General features: G+C 51.0%; 1 protein-coding gene across 7 annotated transcripts in view; it reads left to right on the plus strand.

The window, feature by feature from the left end:
- pxna (paxillin a) overlaps positions 1-20,117 on the plus strand; it is a 212,920-nt gene that overhangs the window by 155,921 nt on the left and 36,882 nt on the right. For 6 of the 7 annotated variants that reach the window (XM_038792807.1, XM_038792733.1, XM_038792772.1 and 3 more), the window contains exons 4-6: positions 8,451-8,551; positions 10,080-10,219; positions 12,088-12,289. In XM_038792807.1, coding sequence (XP_038648735.1) covers positions 10,123-10,219; positions 12,088-12,289 — 299 coding nt within the window. In that variant the 5' untranslated portion in view covers positions 8,451-8,551; positions 10,080-10,122. The remainder of the gene's footprint in view (positions 1-8,450; positions 8,552-10,079; positions 10,220-12,087; positions 12,290-20,117) is intronic. The other variant, XM_038792762.1, reaches the window with a different exon arrangement.

A 20,117-nucleotide genomic window follows, 5' to 3' on the forward strand; every position in this document is an offset into this window, starting at 1 on the left:
ACAAGCACATCAGCTTGATCTTATTGAATGGTAGAGCAGGCTCAGGGGGCCAAATGGCCTACTCCTGCTGCTAATTTGAATGTTTTATGTTCATATAAAATAAGGGATACAATCCCAATAGGAGTGCAGGAGAAGAAGGAACTTGGAGTACATGCGGACTAAGCGTTGAAGGTGAAAAGGCAGGTTCAGAAAATGTTGAATAAGACGCACAGGATTAGATGGATGTAAGAAATAGGCGCAAGAGTAGGCCATTCGGCCCCTTATGCCTTCTCCATCATTCAATGATCTGATTTGATTTTAGCCTCATCTCCACCTGCTGCCCCTCAACCCTTGGCTCACTTGTAGATCAAGAATTTTTGGGATCCTTGGCACAGGATGCAAAAGCAAAAAGGGTATGGTGAACCCTTCTAAAACACTGATTTGGCTTCAGCTGGAATATTATGTCCACTTGCAAATATCACACTGAGGAAGGATATGAAGGTATTAGAGAGGATGCAGAAGATATTTACAAAAATGTTTCTGGGGCTGGGAGACAGGAAATTAAAAGTCTAATGATGAACCATTATCAATAGTCATAAAAACACATCTGGTTCCCTCATGCCCTTTCGGGAAGGAAATCTGCCTTCTTACCTTGCCTGGCCTACATGTGACTCCAGACCCACAGCAATGTGATTAACTCATAAATGCTGTCTGAAATGGCATAGCAAACTGCAAAAATGTCCCAATTGAAAGAAACCAGACTAACCACCCAGTATAGACATAGGCACTGGAAATGACGACTGCAAACTCAGCCCTGTTAACCCTGCAAAGTCCTTTTAAAAAAAAATAATTTTTATTGAAATTTTTTGAAAAACGTATAGCAACAGAACAATAATAACCCCCCCCTCTCCCCCCCCCCCCCCCCCCCCCCGGCACCTGTACCAGCGCATATAACGAACCCCCCCCCCCAAACACAATAAACAACAAAATTAATTAACAATAATTAAATTAACATAAACAATACCCCCCTGAACCCCCTCCCCCCCGGATTGCTGCTGCTGCTGACCTAGTTCCTTATCGTTGAGCCAGAAAGTCGAGCAAAGGCTGCCACTGCCGGGCAGCACGGTAGCATGGTGGTTAGCATAAATGCTTCACAGCTCCAGGGTCCCAGGTTCGATTCCCGGCTGGGTCACTGTCTGTGTGGAGTCTGCACGTCCTCCCCGTGTGTGCGTGGGTTTCCTCCGGGTGCTCCGGTTTCCTCCCACAGTCCAAAGATGTGCGGGTTAGGTGGATTGGCCATGCTAAATTGCCCGTAGTGTCCTAAAAAGTAAGGTTAGGGGGGGGTTGTTGGGTTACGGGTGTAGGGTGGATACGTGGGTTTGAGTAGGGTGATCATTGCTCGGCACAACATCGAGGGCCGAAGGGCCTGTTCTGTGCTGTACTGTTCTATGTTAAAGAACCCCTGTACCGACCCCCTCAGGGCGAATTTGACCTTCTCCAGCTTAATGAATCCCGCCATGTCATTGATCCAGGTCTCCACGCTTGGAGGTCTCGCATCTTTCCATTGTAACAAGATCCTCCGCCGGGCTACTAGGGACGCAAAGGCCAAAACACTGGCCTCTTCCGCCTCCTGGACTCCCGGCTCCACCCCAATCCCAAATATCACGAGTCCCCAGCCTGGTTTGACCCTGGATCCTACCACCCTCGACACCGTCCTTGCTACCCCCTTCCAGAATTCCTCCAGTGCCGGGCATGCCCAAATCATATGGGCATGGTTCGCTGGACTCCCCGAACACCTGATGCACCTGTCCTCACCCCCATAAAACCTGCTCATCCTCGTCCCGGACATATGAGCCCTGTGCAGTACCTTGAACTGGATGAGGCCAAGCCTCGCACATGAAGAGGAGAAGTTCACCCTCTCCAGGGCGTCCGCCCATGTCCCCTCCTCAATCTGCTCCCCCAGCTCCACTTCCCACGTAGCCTTCAGCTCCTCTACCGACGCCTCCTCCACCTCCTGCATCACCTGGTAGATGTCAGACACCTTCACATCCCCGACCCACACCCCCGAAAGCACCCTATCGCTTACCCCCCGCGGGGGCAGCAAAGGGAACCCCTCCACCTGCCGCCTAGCAAACGCCTTAACCTGAAGGTACCTGAACATATTCCCCGGGGAGAGCTCAAACTTCTCCTCCAGCTCACCCAGGCTCGCAAACCTCTCGTCAATGAACAGGTCTCCCAAATTCCTTATGCCCGCCCTGTGCCACCCCAGGAACCCACCATCAATGTTCCCTGGGACAAACCGGTGGTTCCCCCTCTTAAACGCCTCCTCCATCTGCTCCACCAACCTAGTAAAATTAAGCTTATGCAAAGTCCCCCAACTCCTAGCCACCTGAACCCCCAGGTACCTAAAACTCCTCGCTACCCTTTTTAGCGGGAGCCTACCAATCCCCTCCTCCTGATCTCCCGGGTGTACAACAAACAGCTCGCTCTTGCCCAGGTTCAACTTGTAGCCCGAGAAACTCCCAAACTCAGCAAGAATCTCCATCACCTCCGGCATTCCCTCCACCGGGTCTGCTACATACAGCAGCAAGTCATCTGCATAAAGCGACACTCGGTGCTCCTCCCTACCCCGCACCAGACCCCTCCACCTCCCCGACTCCCTGAGCGCCATGGCCAGAGGCTCAATTGCCAACGCAAAAAGCAAGGGGGACAGGGGGCACCCCTGCCTCGTCCCACGGTAGAGCCTGAAGTACTCGGACCTCCTCCCGTTTGTCACTACAGTCGCCATCGGGGCCTCGTACAGCAACCTCACCCATTTAATAAACCCCTCCCCAAACCCGAACCTCTCTAACACCTCCCACAAGTACCCCCACTCAACCCTGTCAAAGGCCTTCTCCGCATCAATGCCACCACAATCTCCGCCTCTCCTTCTGCCGCCGGCACTATTATCATATTTAGCAGCCTTCGCACGTTAGTGTTCAGCTGCCTCCCCTTCATAAAGCCCGTCTGATCTTCATGTATCACCCCCGGCACTATTCCTCTATTCTCGTGACCAAGATCTTCGCCAGCAACTTGACGCCCACATTCAGCAGTGAAATTGGCCTATATGATCCACACTGCAAGGGGTCCTTATCCCGCTTCAGGATCAGGGAAATCAGCGCCCGTGACATCGTCGGGGGCAAAACACCCCCCTCCCATGCCTCGTTAAAGGTCCGAACCAACAGGGGGCCCAACAGGTCCGCGTATTTCTTATAAAATTCAACCGGGAACCCATCCGGTCCTGGCGCCTTCCCCGACTGCATGTGGCCAATCCCTCTAACAAGCTCCTCCAACTCGATCGGCGCCGCCAGTCCCTCCACCTGCTCCTCCTGCACCCTTGGAAATCGCAGCCTGTCCAAAAAGCTCTCCATTCCTACCACCGACGGCTCCAACCGGTACAGTTCCCTGTAGATGTCCCTAAAGACCCCATTGACCTCTGCCCCCTGCCGCACCACATTCCCACCCCTATCCTTCACTCCACCAATCTCCCTAGCCGAAGCTGATGCGCCAGCATCCTGCTCGCCTTCTCTCCATACTCGTAGACCGCTGCCTGCGCCTTCCAGCACTGTGTCTCCGCCTTTCTGGTGGTCAATAAATCAAACTTGGCCTGCAGGCTATGCTGCTCCCCGAGCAAATCCCTCCTCCAGGGCCTCCGCATACCTCCTATCTACACTCAACAGCTCCCCCACCAGTCTCTCCCTCTCCCTCCTCTTCCCCCTCTTCCTATGGGCTCGGATGGAGATCAGCTCCCCCCTAATCACTGCCTTCAGAGCCTCCCACACCATCCCCACCCGGACCTCCCCAGTATCATTGACCTCGAGGTACCTCTCGATACATCCCCGGACCCTCCTGCACACCTCCTCATCAGCCAACAACCCCACGTCCAGACGCCAAAGCGGGCGCTGGTCCCGCACCTCCCCCATCTCCAGATCCACCCAATGCGGAGCATGGTCCGAAATTGCTAAAGCCGAATATTCGGCATTCTCCACCCTCGGGACCAGCCCCCTACTCAGGACAAAGAAATCAATACGGGAATAAACCCTGTGCACGTGGGAGAAAAAAGAGTACTCCCGAGCCCTCGGCCTCCCAAACCTCCAGGGATCCACCCCTCCCATCTGGTCCATAAACCCCCTCAACACGTTGGCCGCCGCCAGCCTTCTGCCTGTCCTAGAACTAGAACGATCCAGTGGGAGATACAGCACCGTATTGAAGTCCCCCCCCCATGATCAGGCCCCCCATCTACAGGTCAGGAATGCGGCCCGACATAACATAAGAACATAAGAACTTGGAGCAGGAGTAGGCCATCTGGCCCCTCGAGCCTGCTCCGCCATTCAATTAGATCATGGCTGATCTTTTGTAGACTCAGCTCCACTTTCCGGCCCGAACACCATAACCCTTAATCCCTTTATTCTTCAAAAAACTATCTATCTTTACCTTAAAAACATGTAATGAAGGAGCCTCAACTGCTTCACTGGGCAAGGAATTCCATAGATTCACAACCCTTTGGGTGAAGAAGTTCCTCCTAAACTCAGTCCTAAATCTATTTCCCCTTATTTTGAGGCTATGTCCCCTAGTTCTGCTGTCACCCGCCTGTGGAAACAACCTGCCCGCATCTATCCTATCTATTCCCTTCATAATTTTAAATGTTTCTATAAGATCCCCCCTCATCCTTCTAAATTCCAACGAGTACAGTCCCAGTCTACTCAACCTCTCCTCATAATCCAACCCTTTCAGCTCTGGGATTAACCTAGTGAATCTCCTCTGCACACCCTCCAGCGCCAGTACGTCCTTTCTCAGGTAAGGAGACCAAAACTGAACACAATACTCCAGGTGTGGCCGCACTAACACCTTATACAATTGCAACATAACCTCCCTAGTCTTAAACTCCATCCCTCTAGCAATGAAGGACAAAATTCCATTTGCCTTCTTAATCACCTGTTGCACTTGTAAACCAACCTTCTGTGACTCATGCACTAGCACACCCAAGTCTCTCTGAACAGCGGCATGCTTTAATATTTTATCGTTTAAATAATAATCCCGTTTGCTGTTATTCCTACCAAAATGGATAACCTCACATTTGTCAACATACGCCTCATGAAACCAGCATCATCCCAATTTGGGGCATACACATTTACCAACACCACCCTCTCCCCCTGCAGCTTACCGCTGACCATCACATATCTGCCGCCACTATCAGCCACCACCTCAGACGCCTCAAACGCCACCCTCTTCCCCACCAGGATCGCCACCCCCCGGTTCTTCGCGTCGAGCCCTGAATGGAAAACCTGCCCCACCCACCCCTTCCTCAGACAAACCTGGTCCGCCACCTTCAGGTGAGTCTCCTGGAGCATGGCTACGTCCGCCTTCAGGTGCGAAAACACCCGGGCCCGCTTAACCGGCCCATTCAACCCCCTCACGTTCCACGTGATTAGCCGGATCAGGGGGGACCCCACCCCCCTCCCCCATCGACTAGCCATAGCCCATCGACTGCTCGCCCCTGGCCAGCACCCCCCACTTGGCCCGTTTCCGGCTGCGATAGAACCTCACCCGACCCCCTCCCCCCAATCCAGCAGCAACCCGGTATTTCCCCCCCAGGCTAGGACCCCTCCTAGCCGCGACGCTCCCTCCATATTACTCCCGTGAGCCAGCTGACCCCGGCAGCTCCCGCCCTAACTCCGACGCCTCCCGATATGGGGTCACCCCCCACCCCCCCGCAGCAGCTCCTTGGCACTGCTCCAGCGCGGGAAAACGAAACTGGTATCCACGCCCCTTGCCTCCAGCTCCACCCCCCTCGTCCCGCAGCGCGGGAAACCAGAGGAAAGCCTGCACTTTCCCACTGCCCCACCCCACCCCCTCAACGCAGCTCCCAAATAGCAGTCCCAACCCATCCACCCACCCCGTACAAACAAAAACAGAACAACCACAGACCCCAACACCCACCTTAAAACACAAAACCATAACCAACATCATCCGAAAGCGGGAAAGAAACCAAACAGAATAACCAGCAACAGCATAAACAGTGATACAAAAAGCCCCCACAGCCCCCAATCCCTAGTTCGAGTCCAACTTTTCAGCCTGCACAAAGGCCCACGCCTTCTCCGGGGACTCAAAATAGTAATGCCGGTCCTTGTCGGTGACCCACAAGCGTGCAGGCGGCAGCATGCCGAATTTCACCTGCTTGCTGTGGAGCACCGCCTTCGTCCGGTTGAACCCGGCCCTCCGCTTAGCCATCTCCGCACTCCAGCCCTGGTAGACGCGCACTACCGAATTCTCCCACTTGCTGCTCCTCACCTTCTTGGCCCATCGCAGCACACACTCCCGGTCACTGAACCGATGACACCGCACCAGCACCGCCCGCGGGGGTTCATTCGCCTTAGGCCGCCTGGCCAGTACTCTGTGGGCCCCCTCCAGCTCCAGGGGCAGATGGAAGGATCCTGCCCCCACCAGCGAGTTCAGCATCACGGCCACATAGGCCGGCAGGTCCGACCCCTCCAGCCCCTCCGCGAGGCCCAGGATCCGCAAGTTCTTCCTCCTTGATCGAAACTCCATCTCCTCGAAACGATCTTGCCACTTTTTGTGGAGTGCCTCATGCATCTCCACCTTCCCCACGAGGGCCGAGACCTCATTTTCGCGCTCAGAGGCCTGCTGCTGCAACTCAAGTATTGCTGCACCCTGGGTTGTCTGGGTCTCCAGCAGCTTACTTGTCGTAACCTTCAGGGATTCCAGCAACTCCCCTTTCAGCTCCGTAAAATAGCGCAGAAGGGCCGCCTGCTGTTCCTCCGCCCACTTCCTCCACTCGTCAGGGGCTCCACCGGCCGCCATTTTGTCCACCTTCCCCCGCTTTTCCAGGGGAGCTGCTGCCGTTTTTCTCCTCGCCCCACTCCGGGTCCGCACCATAAATCCCGGGGGGTATTGCTCCAGACCCCTTTACCCACTGGAAATCGTCGAATCAGCGCCGTTTGGGGCCCTTAAAAGAGCCCACAAGTCCTTTTAAAGCGGGAGCTGCCGAACATGCGGCTTAGCTCCGCATAGCCGCAACCGGAAGTTCCTGCAAAGTCCCTCTTAATAACATCTGGGGCATGTGCCAACATTGGGAGAGCTGTCTCAGATTAGTCAAGCAACAGCTTGATATAGCCATACTCATGAAATCATACCTTGGGGATCATATCCCAGCCACCACCATCCATGTGAACACTACTTGGAAGAAGCACTGAGCAAATGAACTCGAGGCATCTTGAAGAAAAATCTCTTGGTGGGTGATTGGAATCTGTGAGTGTGCTGAAGGCAGATTGAAAACTAGCTTTCAAATGTGAATTGGATAAGCACCTGAAGAGTAAAGATTTACCGGGCTAAGGGGAAAATGCAAAGTAGTGAAACTAGTCAAGTAGCTCCTACAGAGAGTTGGTACAGACATGGCAAGCAGAAAAGCCCCTTTCTGTGCTGCAACGATACTATGCTTCTATTTGCTGTTTATTGGCTGTGTCCAGCTGACACGTTAGCTGCAAGTGTGGGAATATTCAAACCTACCCGTGTATCTCATAAGAAATTTAAATGTTGAAACAATTTACGTCAACATTTTTGTATCCCTCAGATTATAAAATCTGATTTATGCCCCTAAATCTTCAAAACATTTTGATGTCTTAATCATCCTGGAGCAAAGCTAGTTGACACCTTGGAAGCTATTAGTTTAGAACAAGTTCAATGCCAATACTGAAATAATGCAAGATGCAACTTTTTCCAGTGTTGTAATGAACTGCTCAAAGCCCCAAAGTGCTTTGTCTCAGCTGCGAACAAATGCAAGGTGTGTTTTCTGTCTGAGTCACACCTGTACCAGTAAGCCTGCAAATCGTTAACTACTACCTAGCAGTAGTTTAATTCCGGTTATTTGGAGGGAGGAGTGGCACCCAAGTTGGGGATCAACTAGATTTGGGCGGCAGTGATTTCAGTATTCAGAATTAATTTCTCAATTAAAGAATACAAGTAAACTTGGGAACATATGGGCAGCACGGTGGCGCAGTGATTAGCACTCTGCCTCACACCGCTGAGGTCACAGGTTCGATCCCGGCTCTGGGTCACGTGGAGTTTGCACATTCTCTCTGTGTTTGTGTGGGTTTTGCCCCCACAACCCAAAGATGTGCAGGGTAGGTGGATTGGCCACGCTAAATTGCCCCTTAATTGGAAAAAATTAATTGGGCAATCTAAATTTTTTTTTAAATTGAGAATATAATTCTTCAAGGTGTGTGAGGAAACCAGATGCTACCAGTTCTCTATAAAACATAAAACTAAATTGTCGGAAATGTTGAAATTCTGCATGTTCTTCAATTGCAAGATAGCAGTAACTCACATTTTCTACATGTTTGAAAATAATTTCTCTGAACTTCTTTATTACTGTTCTCAATACTGAATATTCTCTGTTCTCATTTCAAATGCAGCAGCAGACCTACCCGTCAAATGTGAAAGGCAGCTCCTGTCTCACGCGAGACTCTGTTAGTCCTCCTGCTACACGTTCCTCTGAGGAAGATCACGTTTACAGGTACCCCACTGGGACAAGTCCCCCTTTTAATTAGAGTGGCAAATAGCATTATGCTTCAATATCAGTTTCCTCTCTAAGCAGTGTGGCAACGCTTAACTCAGAAAGATTCTTCCCTTGGTAGTATAATGGGCATGGGCTCCTTCTCTAAACAAAGTGGTAGACAGAGATTTCCTCACTCAGCAGATTAAGAACATTTGGTTAAGACGGGTGTTTTATGTCAAAGCAGTGAAACAGTTATGTTCTTAAACAAAGACTGCTTCATTAAATGGAATGGCAGTGGTAAACTGGGCCTGCCTCCTTGAATAGAGTCACATTGATAGACAGGGACTGAACAGTGACAATGTTAGCTAAAAATAAATGTCTGAGAAGAAGGCCTCCTAAAATGGAGCTGGGTGAATAATGGGCGAGCAGTCAAAGTTTTGTGACTTACAGATAGCCTCGCAAGTTGAAACATTTATTAATCTCTGTTCATCTTTCCTTCTTCAATTTCTACTGTTAAAAATAACGTACTATATATAAAAGCATTTTTTTTGTTTGGTTGCATGGTTTGGATTATTAAATTCTCTTCACAATGATGGGATAATATAACTTGTATTTATATGACACCATTAATGCATTTCCCGGGGTGTTTATTAGCTGTAACCTGTTTTGATACATGTTTGTAATAAAATACATTTTTTTTTTAAATTAATGCAATGAATGTCCCAAAATGCTACACAGAGGAAAGATAGATGACGAACACTAATCTGAGAATAGGAGAGATAACTAAAAGCACAATTGGATGGGTTTTGGAATCTCTTGAAGGAGAGAAGAGATTAACAAAGGGATCTGGGGAGGGAAATCCAACGGGCAGACCCATGATTGTAAAGCGGTCGGTCATTAATGATGGACCAAGGGATCAATAGAAGATTAAAGTCAGATCGATAGAAAAATGGGACTGAAGGAAGTGATCAGGACAGAGCAGTATGATGCATATGATATTAAATGTAAAACACCATCTGATTGATTCAATTATTGCCTTTTTGATATTGTAAATTGATACAAGTTATTAAGTGACATCTTCACCATTTACATCATTTACCAGTTATGGGGAGAAGGCAGGAGAATGGGAATGAGAAAGATTTCAGCCATGATTGAATGGCAGAGCAGACACGATGGGTCGAGTGGCCTAATTCTGTTCCTATGTCTTATGGTCTTATTTAAGATTCTGGATCATTCACCTTAAGCAGAACAACACTGCCCTCATGTGACTGTCATCTGCAGCTATGTTTTTTAGCTGTTAGTTTGAAACCAAACAGGGTTACATACCTGATGGAGCCCTGGCATGATAGTTTGATGTATAATTTATAATGAGATCAGAACCATTTTAACTTTACTGCTGCGGTATAATCCGATGCCAGGAACAGTGTTGAACTGCGCCGTGGTAATATTTAAGCAAGACATCTAGAAATAAAGTAAAAGTGCAGTGTGGCTCAGCCTGTTCTGCTTTCAGATAATAAAACACTATCACATTGTCACACTTACACAGCTTCCCCAATAAGACAAAGTCCGCAGAATCTTCACCGAATGTCATGAGTTCGTCACTTGGCAGCAACCTTTCAGAACTGGACCGTCTCCTACTGGAACTGAATGTGGTGCAACACAGCACACCCAGCAGTTTTGCAATAGGCAAGTCTTTTACGTAATATATGTGGGGAACCTCTGCACTTGAAAACAATGTTTGGTTTGTTTTTATCCAGTTCTTTTAAAAGATTTTGGCTCCAATGCAATGAATGAGAAAGAAAATGCCTTTTTTGTGTTTGCTTCCCTTCTTTCCACTCTCACATACTGTCCTGCTCTGTTTTACTAAATTCCCCAAATAATCTGTTCTATAATGTTACTTCCATGGAGATGCTTGATTATCAAGGTAGTCTATTGGCTGAAAAAGGCAAATCGCTTGAAGGTGTTGAATCCTATCTACACTAGTGCCAACCGGAATGGTAGCAGGGCAGCTGAAAATGAATTCTCTACTGATTAACAGAAGGCTGGGGGACAAATAGAGAGTGTGCAAAGAATTTACTTTGAGGATAGCACCCAAAGGTGGAAAGAGCATGGAGTTGAAAGGCCATCTTTATAATTAAACAGATAGAATTTTCCACCTGGAATGTGAATCAATTGTGAGACTGTAAATGTATTTAGAACTGTCAGTATGAAGAATCACAGTGTGTGCTGCTTGCTTTCATATTCAAAAACAGATGTCAGCCTATATTTGCAAATAATTTCTATTCCTGTAATGTTTAATAAACGCAGTATAGCATTTAACTGCAAGAATGATTACTCCTGAAATAAAAAAATCCGAAGCATTAAGTTTTATTTCCTCCAGTTGTTTTGGTCTCAGGCCCAGGAATCTTTCTTCCATTGTGATCAGTGCTGGATCAGGAAACCAGTTCTCAAACTTTTGCCAGAGTTGTGGCAGAATTAAGCCAGTATGCAAATTGCCCAAGGGAAAGTGCCTTGCTTCTACTTGAATTTTTTCCTGTGGCACAACAAAGCTAATGTGAGGAATTGTGTAAATCTGAAACCCTGTTCCACGATGCTTTGGCACAAACCTGCTGCACCATTGACCTGCCCTACATTAGATTTTGGATAAATTGCAACATCTTAGGGGTGAATTGCTGTTTAATTTTTCCCACTCATTTCAGCATGTTTGGACACCATGTTCTAAAGTAGTTGTGATTTCAGATCCTGATGAATCAATGATTTCAAATCCTTATGAACCATTATTTGTTAGTACACAGATCGTACCAGCCTCCCCGAACAGGCGCCGGAATGTGGCGACGAGGGGCTTGTCACAGTAACTTCATTTGAAGCCTACTTGTGACAATAAGCAATTTTCATTTCGTATCAGTGCCTGCAGATGACTAAGTGTTTTCAGTCATGTGGCCAGAGAGAGTTAGGAAGCTGAGGCCCTGCACCTGTCAACAAATACTGTACCTCATTTGACACATTTATCCTCTGAATCAAAGATTCGGGGGAGGGAGGGGACCAAACATTTATGTACATAATCCAGGTTGATGCTTCAGTGAATGATTACGGATGTGCTGTATTACAAGAAGTTCCAATTTTCAAATAAGATATGAAATCAATGCTCCTTCTATTAGCTCAGTTGGCTGTAAAAGATTCCACAGAATTTACTCACGTGTCCTAGCTGTCATTTTTATTTCAATCAACAGTAGCACCATATGATCTGGTCATACACTGAGTGTGTAACTTGTCTGCTGCCTTTACCTACAAATAGTGTTTCAGAAGTAATACACAACTGTTAAGCATTGTGGGATATCCTGAGCCATTGATGAAGTGGTATACAAATGCAATATTTATCTTTATATGACAGAAAGACAAGAATAATGTATGGGAAATCTCCAGCGACAGCCACCATGAATCTAGTTTAAAAGAGCTTTTAGTAAATTTATGATAAAGCTCCAGTAGCTTTAAATCAGGCGTAAGCCTTTGGCTGCGTTGTGATTAAATCTGATTATTTATCTGTCCTTCCTCAGAAGAATCCAGTCGCAGCCCCCATCCTGCTCCAGTGACTGGCTCTCAATACACAGGTCAGGAAAATGGAACACAAGTGGGGAAGAAAGTGCCTCCTCCAACAAAAGAAAAACCCAAGAGAAATGGGGGCCGAGGAATTGAGGACGTTCGGCCTAGCGTGGAAAGCTTGTTAGATGAACTGGAGAGCTCAGTCCCCAGTCCAAGGTATGTGTATATCTTCTTGACCTTCAGCCAAACAATTCTCATTTCTCCTGCCAGCAGACCGAAAGATCCACAGCTGGAACCTTGTTCTGTACTGCTGGAAATTTGGAATTCACACTCATGTAAACTAATTGTTTTTCTATGATTGTCCATTGATTCAATTGATTCAGTACTGACTGAAATAATGAGATTGAGCGATTGGCCATTTTGAAAGGAGAGATTTGTTGATAGTTTTTTTTTAAAAGTATTTTTATTCAACAAATTTTCAACATTAAAAAAAAAAAATAATTTTTATTAAAATGTTTACAAAATATAAACATCTCAACTATATTAACAAAACAACCGCGGTAACATCCCAAGAACAACACCCACCCATCTTCAAACGCAACTACAAATAAAAGAAAAAACAAAAGAACACCCACACAACAAAAGGGAAAGAAATAACACCCGCCACACCCCACAAACCCATGTACACAGTTCTGCCTCCCACCAAACCAGACACCCCCCCCCCCCCCCCCCCCCCCCCCCGCGGCCTATTTCCCTACCGTTCCGCCAGGAAGTCCAGGAAAGGCTGCCACTGCCTAAAGAACCCTTGTACTGAACCCCTCAGGACAAATTTCACCTTCTCCAATTTAATGAACCCCGCCATATCATTGATCCAGGCCTCCACGCTTGGGGGCCTTGCATCCTTCCATTGGAGCAAGATCCTCCGCCGGGCTACTAGGGACGCAAAGGCCAGAACACCGGCCTCTTTCACCTCCTGCACTCCCGGCTCCACTGCAACCCCAAAAATCGCGAGTCCCCAGCCTGGATCCCACCACCCTCGACACCCTGGATCCCACCACCCTCGACACCATCCTTGCTACCCCCTTCCAAAACTTCCCCAGCGCTGGGCACGCCCAAAACATATGGGCGTGGTTCGCTGGCTCCCCGAGCACCTAGCACACCTGTCTTCGCCCCCGAAAAACCTACTCATCCTCGTCCCAGTCCATGTGGGCCCTATGCAGCACCTTGAACTGTATGAGGCTAAGCCTCGCACAGGAAGAGGAGGATTCACTCTCTCCAGGGTGTCCGCCCACGTCCCCTCCTCAATCTCCGCACCCAGCTCCTCTTCCCATTTACCCTTCAGTTCCTCCACCGAGGCCTCGTCTACCTCCTGCATCACCCGGTATATGTCCGAAATCCTCCCTCCCTCCAACCCACACCCCCGAGAGCACCCTGTCCCGCACCCCACGTGGGGGCAGCAAGGGCAACCCCTCCACCTGCTGCCTGGCAAACGCCCTCATCTGCATGTACCTAAACATGTTCCTCGGGGGGAGCCCAAACTTCCCCTCTAACTCCCCCAATCTCACGAACCTCCCTTCCACAATCAGGTCCCTCAACCTCCTAACCCCTGCCCTGTGCCAGCCCAGAAATCCGCCATCAATGCTCCCTGGGACAAACCGATGGTTTCCCCCGTATCGGGGCCTCCATCGAGCCCCACTTCTCCCCTATGCCGTCTCCATTGCCCCCAAATTTTGAGGGTAGCCGCCACCACCGGGCTCGTGGTATACCTCGTTGGAGGGAGTGGCAACGGCGCCGTTACCAGCGCCTCCAGACTCGTGCCCACACATGACACATTTGGGGGCCTCACGGTAGCATGGTGGTTAGCATCAATGCTTCACAGCTCCAGGGTCCCAGGTTCGATTCCCGGCTGGGTCACTGTCTGTGTGGAGTCTGCACGTCCTCCCCGTGTGTGCGTGGGTTTCCTCCGGGTCCTCCGGTTTCCTCCCACAGTCCAAAGATGTGCGGGTTAGGTGGATTGGCCATGCTAAATTGCCCGTAGTGTAAGGTTAATGGGGGGATTGTTGGGTTACGGGTATACGGGTTACGTGGGTTTAAGTAGGGTGATCATTGCTCGGCACAACATCGAGGGCCGAAGGGCCTGTTCTGTGCTGTACGTTCTATGTTCTATGACGCCGCCTCCATCCTCTTCCATGCTGCCCCTTCCTCGTCCATTACCCACTTACGCACCATCGCTGCGTTGGCAGCCCAATAGTACCCACAGAGGTTGGGCAACGCCAGCCCCCCCCCCTATCCCTGCCCCGTTCCAGTAACACTCTTCTCACCCTCGGAGTCCCATGCGCCCACACAAATCCCGTGATACTCCTGTTGACCCTCCTTAAAAAAAAAAAAGCCTTCGGGATAAGGATGGGGAGGCACTGGAACAGGAACAAAAACCTCGGGAGCACCGTCATCTTAACGGACTGCACCCTCCCTGCCAGTGACAGCGGTAACATATCCCACCTCTTAAACTCCTCCTCCATCTGCTCCACCAACCTTGTGAGGTTGAGCTTGTGCAGGGCCCCCCAGCTCCCAGCCACCTGGACTCCTGGGTACCTGAAGCTCTTCCCTGCCTGCTTCAATGGGAGCCTACCAATCCCCTCCTCCTGATACCCTGGATGCACCACAAACAACTCACTCTTGCCCAGGTTCAACTTATACCCAGAGAAACCCCCGAATTCACTAAGAATCCTCATCACCTCCGGCATCCCCCCACCGGGTCCGCCACATACCGCAACAGGTCGTCCGCATAAAGCGACACTCGATGCTCCTCCCTACCCCGCACCAGGCCCCTCCAGTTCCCTGACTCCCTCAACGCCATGGCCAGGGGCTCAATCGCCAACGCGAAGAGCAAGGGGGACAGGGGGCACCCTTGTCTCGTCCCCTGGTACAGCCGAAAGTACTCCGACCACCTCCTATTTGTGGCTACACACGCCATCGGGGCCTCGTAGAGCAGCCTCACCCACTGGATAAACCCCTCCCCAAACCTCTCCAACACCTCCCACAGATACTCCCACTCAACCCTATCAAAGGCCTTCTCTGCATCCAATGCCACCACTATCTCCACCTCCCCTTCCACGGCCGGCATCATAATGACACTGAGGATCCTTCACACGTTCGTATTCAACTGCCTTCCCTTCACAAACTCCGTCTGGTCCTCATGAATGACCCCGGGCACGCAATCCTCTATTCTAGCGGCTGGGATCTTTGCCAGCAGCTTAGCGTCGGCGTTTAGCAGCGAAATCGGCCTATATGACCCGCACTGCAGGGGGTCCTTGTCCCGCTTCAGGATCAAGGAAATCAGCGCCCGTGACATAGTTGGTGGCAAAGTCCCCCCCCTCCCTTGCCTCGTTAAAGGTCCGGACCAACAGGGGGCCCAACAGGTCTACATACCTTTTATAAAATTCCGCCGGAAACCCGTCAGGCCCCGGCGCCTTCCCCGACTGCATGCTCACGATCCCTTTAACCAGTGCTTCTCAAAGTGTGGTACGCGTACCGGTGCTGATACGCGAGCCATCGTCTGCCGGTACGTGGGGTGTTTCCAGAAAAGAAAGAGACAGTAATCCTGGATTGGCTTGTTCGCTCACCGGTCCCTGGCACATTGAAAAAAAAAACTGCCGGTCCCGCCACATCAGATAGTTTGAGAAGCACTGCCTTTAACCACCTCCTCCAGCTCGATCGCGCCCCCAGTCCCTCCACCTGCTCCTCCTCCACCCTCGGGAATAGCAGCTTGTCCAAGAAGCGCCCCATTCCACCCCCCTCCACCGGGGGTTCCGACCGGTACAGTTCCCATAGAAGTCCCTGAAGACCCCATTAACATCTAACCCCCCCCCCCCCCCCCCCCCCGCACCACCTTCCCAGCTTTATCCATCACTCCCCCAATGTCCCTGGCCACGTCCCGCTTTCGGAGCTGGTGTGCCAGCATCCTGCTCGCCTTCTCCCATACTCTTACAAACCGCCCCCTGTGCTTTCCTCCACTGAGCTTCCGCCTTTCTGGTAGTCAATAGGTCGAATCTGGCCTGAAGGCTACGCTCTCCCCCAGCAATCCTCCTCTGGAGCCTCCGCATATCTCCTATCCACCCTCACCATCTCCCCTATCAGTCTCTCCCGCTCCCTCTGCTCCTCCCTCTCCCTATGGGTTCGGATAGAGATCAATTCCCCTCTAGTCACCGCCTTCAATGCCTCCAAAGACCGTCCCCACTCGGACCTCCTTGTTGTCATTGGCCTCAAGGTACCTCTCGATACACCCCCAAACCCTCTCGGCCACCTCCTCGTTGTCAGCAGCCCCACCTCCAAGCTCCAGAGCGGACATTGGTCCCTCCCTTACCCCCAGCCCGAGGTCCACCCAGTGTGGGGCATGATCTGAAATGGCAATGGCGGAGTATTCCACATCCTCCACCCTCGAAACCAACCCTCTACTCAGGACAGAGAAATCAATCCTCGAGTAGGCCTTGTGTACGTGGGAGAAAAACGAGGTACTCCTGGCCCTTGGCCCTCGCAAACCTCCAGGGATCCACCCCCCCCCCCCCCCCAAAATCTGGTCCATAAATCCCCTCAACACCTTAGCCGCGCCGGCCTCCTACCCATCCGGGACTTGAATCGATCCAATGGGGGATCCGTACCGTGTTGAAGTCTCCCCCCCCCCCCCCCCCCCCCCCCCCCCCCCCCCCCAATGATCAGGCCCCCCACCTCCAGGGTCCGGATGCGGCCCAACATACGGCGCATAAACCCCGCAGTCGTCCCAATTTGGGGCGTAAACATTCACCAGCACCACCCGCTTCCCTGCAGCTTACCACTCACCATCATAATATCTCCCGCCATTGACAGCCACCACATTTAAAACGCCCCAAACGACACCTTCTTCCCCACCAGGATCGCCACCCCCCCTACTCTTCTCATCCAGCCCTGAGTGAAATACTTGGGCCACCCATCCCTTCCTCAGGCCGAACCTGGTCCACCACTCTCAGGTGTGTCTCCTGGAGCATGGCCACATCCGCCTTCAGCCCCTTCAGGTGCGTAAATACCCGGGCCCGTTGACCGGCCCGTTCAGGCCCCCTCACATTCCAGGTTATCAGCCGGATCAGCGGGCTCCCTGCCCTCTTCCCTGCCGATTAGCCATACCCCATCCCTTGCCCACCACCGGCCAGCGTCCCCCGCTCTGCCAGTTCCCCACGGCGGCAACCCCCCAGCACCCCCTGCGTCCTCCAGCTCCTTCCTGATCGTTTCAGCAGCAACCCGGTACACACACACCCCCCCCCCCCCCCGCACCCCTCCTAGCCGCGCCCCTCCCTCCATAGCACTCCCGTGAAGCAGCTAACTTCCGCTGACCCCGGCGACTCCCGCCATACCTCCGACTCCTCCCCACGTGGGACCTGCCCGGACCCCTACAGAAAAACCCATACAGGAAAGACAAATCGACATCACCCCACCCACCCTAAGGCCAACCCACATCTTACATTAAACCAAGCAAATACAAATACAGTATTATACAGCATCCCCCATCTTAGACCCTCAGTTTGAGTCCAATTTCTCGGCCTGCACAAAGGCCCACACCTCCTCGGGGGACTCAAAATAATGGTGCCGGTCCTTGTAGGTGACCCACAGATGCGCCGGCTGCAACATGCCGAACTTCACACTCCGTCTGTGGAGCACCACCTTCGCCCGGTTAAACCCGGCCCTCCGCCTCGCCATCTCCGCACTCCAGTCCTGGAAGATCCACACCTCCGTGTTCTCCCATTTGCTGCTCCACTCCTTCTTGGCCCACACTCACGATCCACGAACCGATGAAAGTGCACCAACATCGCCCGTGGCGGCTCGTTCGGCTTGGGCCTCCTAGCCAGAATTCTGTGGGCCCCCTCTAACTCTAGGGGCCCCTGGAAGGACCCAGCCCCCATCAGCGAGTTTAACATAACCACCACATAGGCCGCCAGGTGCGACCCCTCCAGCCCCTCCGTGAGGCCCAGGATCCGCAAATTCTTCCACCTCGACCGGTTGTCCAGCTCCTCGAACCGCTCCTGCCATCTTTTATGGAGCGCCTCGTGCGTCTCCACCTTCCCCGCGACGGCCACGGCCTCATCCTCCCTTTCGGAGGCCTGCTTCTGCAGCTCCCGGATCGCGGCCCCCTGGGCTGTCTGGGTCTCCATCAGCTCCCTGGTGGTTACCTTCAGCGACTCCAGCAGCTCCACTATAAGCTCCTGGAAGCAGCGCAGTAGAGTCTCCTGCTGCTCCTGCGACCACTGCCTCCAGTCCTCCGGGCCTCCGCCGGCCGCCATTTTGTCTTCCTTCCGCCGCTTTTTCAGAGGTGCTTTCTGTTTTTCTCCTTACCCCACTCCTGGTCCGGACCATAGGACCATAGGGGTCGACTCCTGTCCTCTTCTCACGTCGGGATTTGCCGATACATCTCCGTTGGGGGCCCTGAAAAGAGCCCCAAAGTCCGTTTTCAGCGGGAGCTGCCGAATGTGTGGCTTACCTCCGCATTGCCGTCACCGGAAGTCAATTTTCAACATTTTCAAAATACAACACCCAAACAACTCTGAGCAATCCCCACACAAACAAACAAGACCCCCCTCCCCAACAATCAACAGTAACCAACTCCTAGAAATGCATGATAAACAAACCCCAACAATTGTAGATCCCCTCCTTCATTCCCCTCAGCTCGCACTTTACCTTTTCTGGGGTCAAAAACTCCAGTAAATCCACCCGCCACGACGAGCCGCAGAGTGGAGAGGCTGACCTCAACCTCAACAAGACCCACCTTTGAGCAATCAACGTGGCGCAGGTTAAGACATCTGCTCCGCGCCCGCCTGCAGCTCGAGCTGGTCTGACACTCTGAATATGGCTTCTTGGGGCTGGGCTTCACATCCACCTGTAAGATCCCCGAAATTATCCTTAATACCAACCCCTCAAAATTTTCTAGTTTCGGACAGGACCAAAACACGTGAACATGATTTGAAGGCATTGTTCACAGGCATCTTCCACCCCCTCGAACAACTGGTTCTTCCTTGATTTAGTGAGAAGTGCCCTATACACTACCTTCAGTTGCATCAGCTCCAACCTCGCCCAAGAAGTCGAGGCATTCATCCTCCACAGCAACTCACACCACAGTCCCTCTTCTAGCACCATCCCCAGTTCCTCTTCCCATTTCACCTTAATACCCTTCATGGAAACCCCATCTTTCTCCATCACAAAGACAAGTCCCTTCTCAAATCACCCCACTGACACCACCTCCTGCAACAACGAGGGGGCCAGCGCTACCGAGAAGGTCGGGAATACCTTCCTTGCAAAATCCCGCACCTGCATGTACCTAAACCCCTCCCTCTGTGTCGACCCATATTTCTCTCCCAACTCTTCAAGACTCCTGAATTGTCCTCCAAGCAGCAAATGCTTCATTTCACTGATATCCTTCTCTTCCCAACCCCCAGACCTCACATCCATCTTCCCGGCTCAAACCCATGATTTCCTCCTAACCGGCATCCCACCTGACCCAGCCTTCAATTTAAAGTGCAGTCTAAGTTGCCTCCAAATCATCAGTCTCCCAGTGGGGAGATGTTGAAAACCTAATTTTTCCCTATGTTTAACTTATACCCCGAGAACCTATTTGTTGATAGATTATGTAGGTTGTCATCCGGTTATACAGTAAAATGGCAGAAATATTGAATTGGGATTCTGTCAATTTAAATATTCCTTAAATATTACAAGGTAAAGCATGCAACTGTGAAAATTGGAGGGCCTTCTGTCTCACAGAAACTTAATAAGCGGTCACAATTTTCTTCCTTGCAATTGAGTCTTTGTTGGCAAGTGATCCTTAGCTCTTTAGACTTTTCTGTTCCAATATAAATACTAACGGTCACTTTCTCCTTTAATGTAAATGCAAATGCAAGTTTCTCTCCCTTTGAAGCTAGGGAACTTTCCTTGCATTCTGTGTTTGTAAATGTTGGTCTGTTCTCTTCCTTTCCCCTTTTTAACGTGTGCATGCGTGTGTTTTGTGTGCATGTGTAAACTCATATAT

Source organism: Scyliorhinus canicula, chromosome 1 (assembly GCF_902713615.1).
Source record: "Scyliorhinus canicula chromosome 1, sScyCan1.1, whole genome shotgun sequence".
Classification (NCBI taxonomy): Eukaryota; Metazoa; Chordata; class Chondrichthyes; order Carcharhiniformes; family Scyliorhinidae; genus Scyliorhinus; species Scyliorhinus canicula.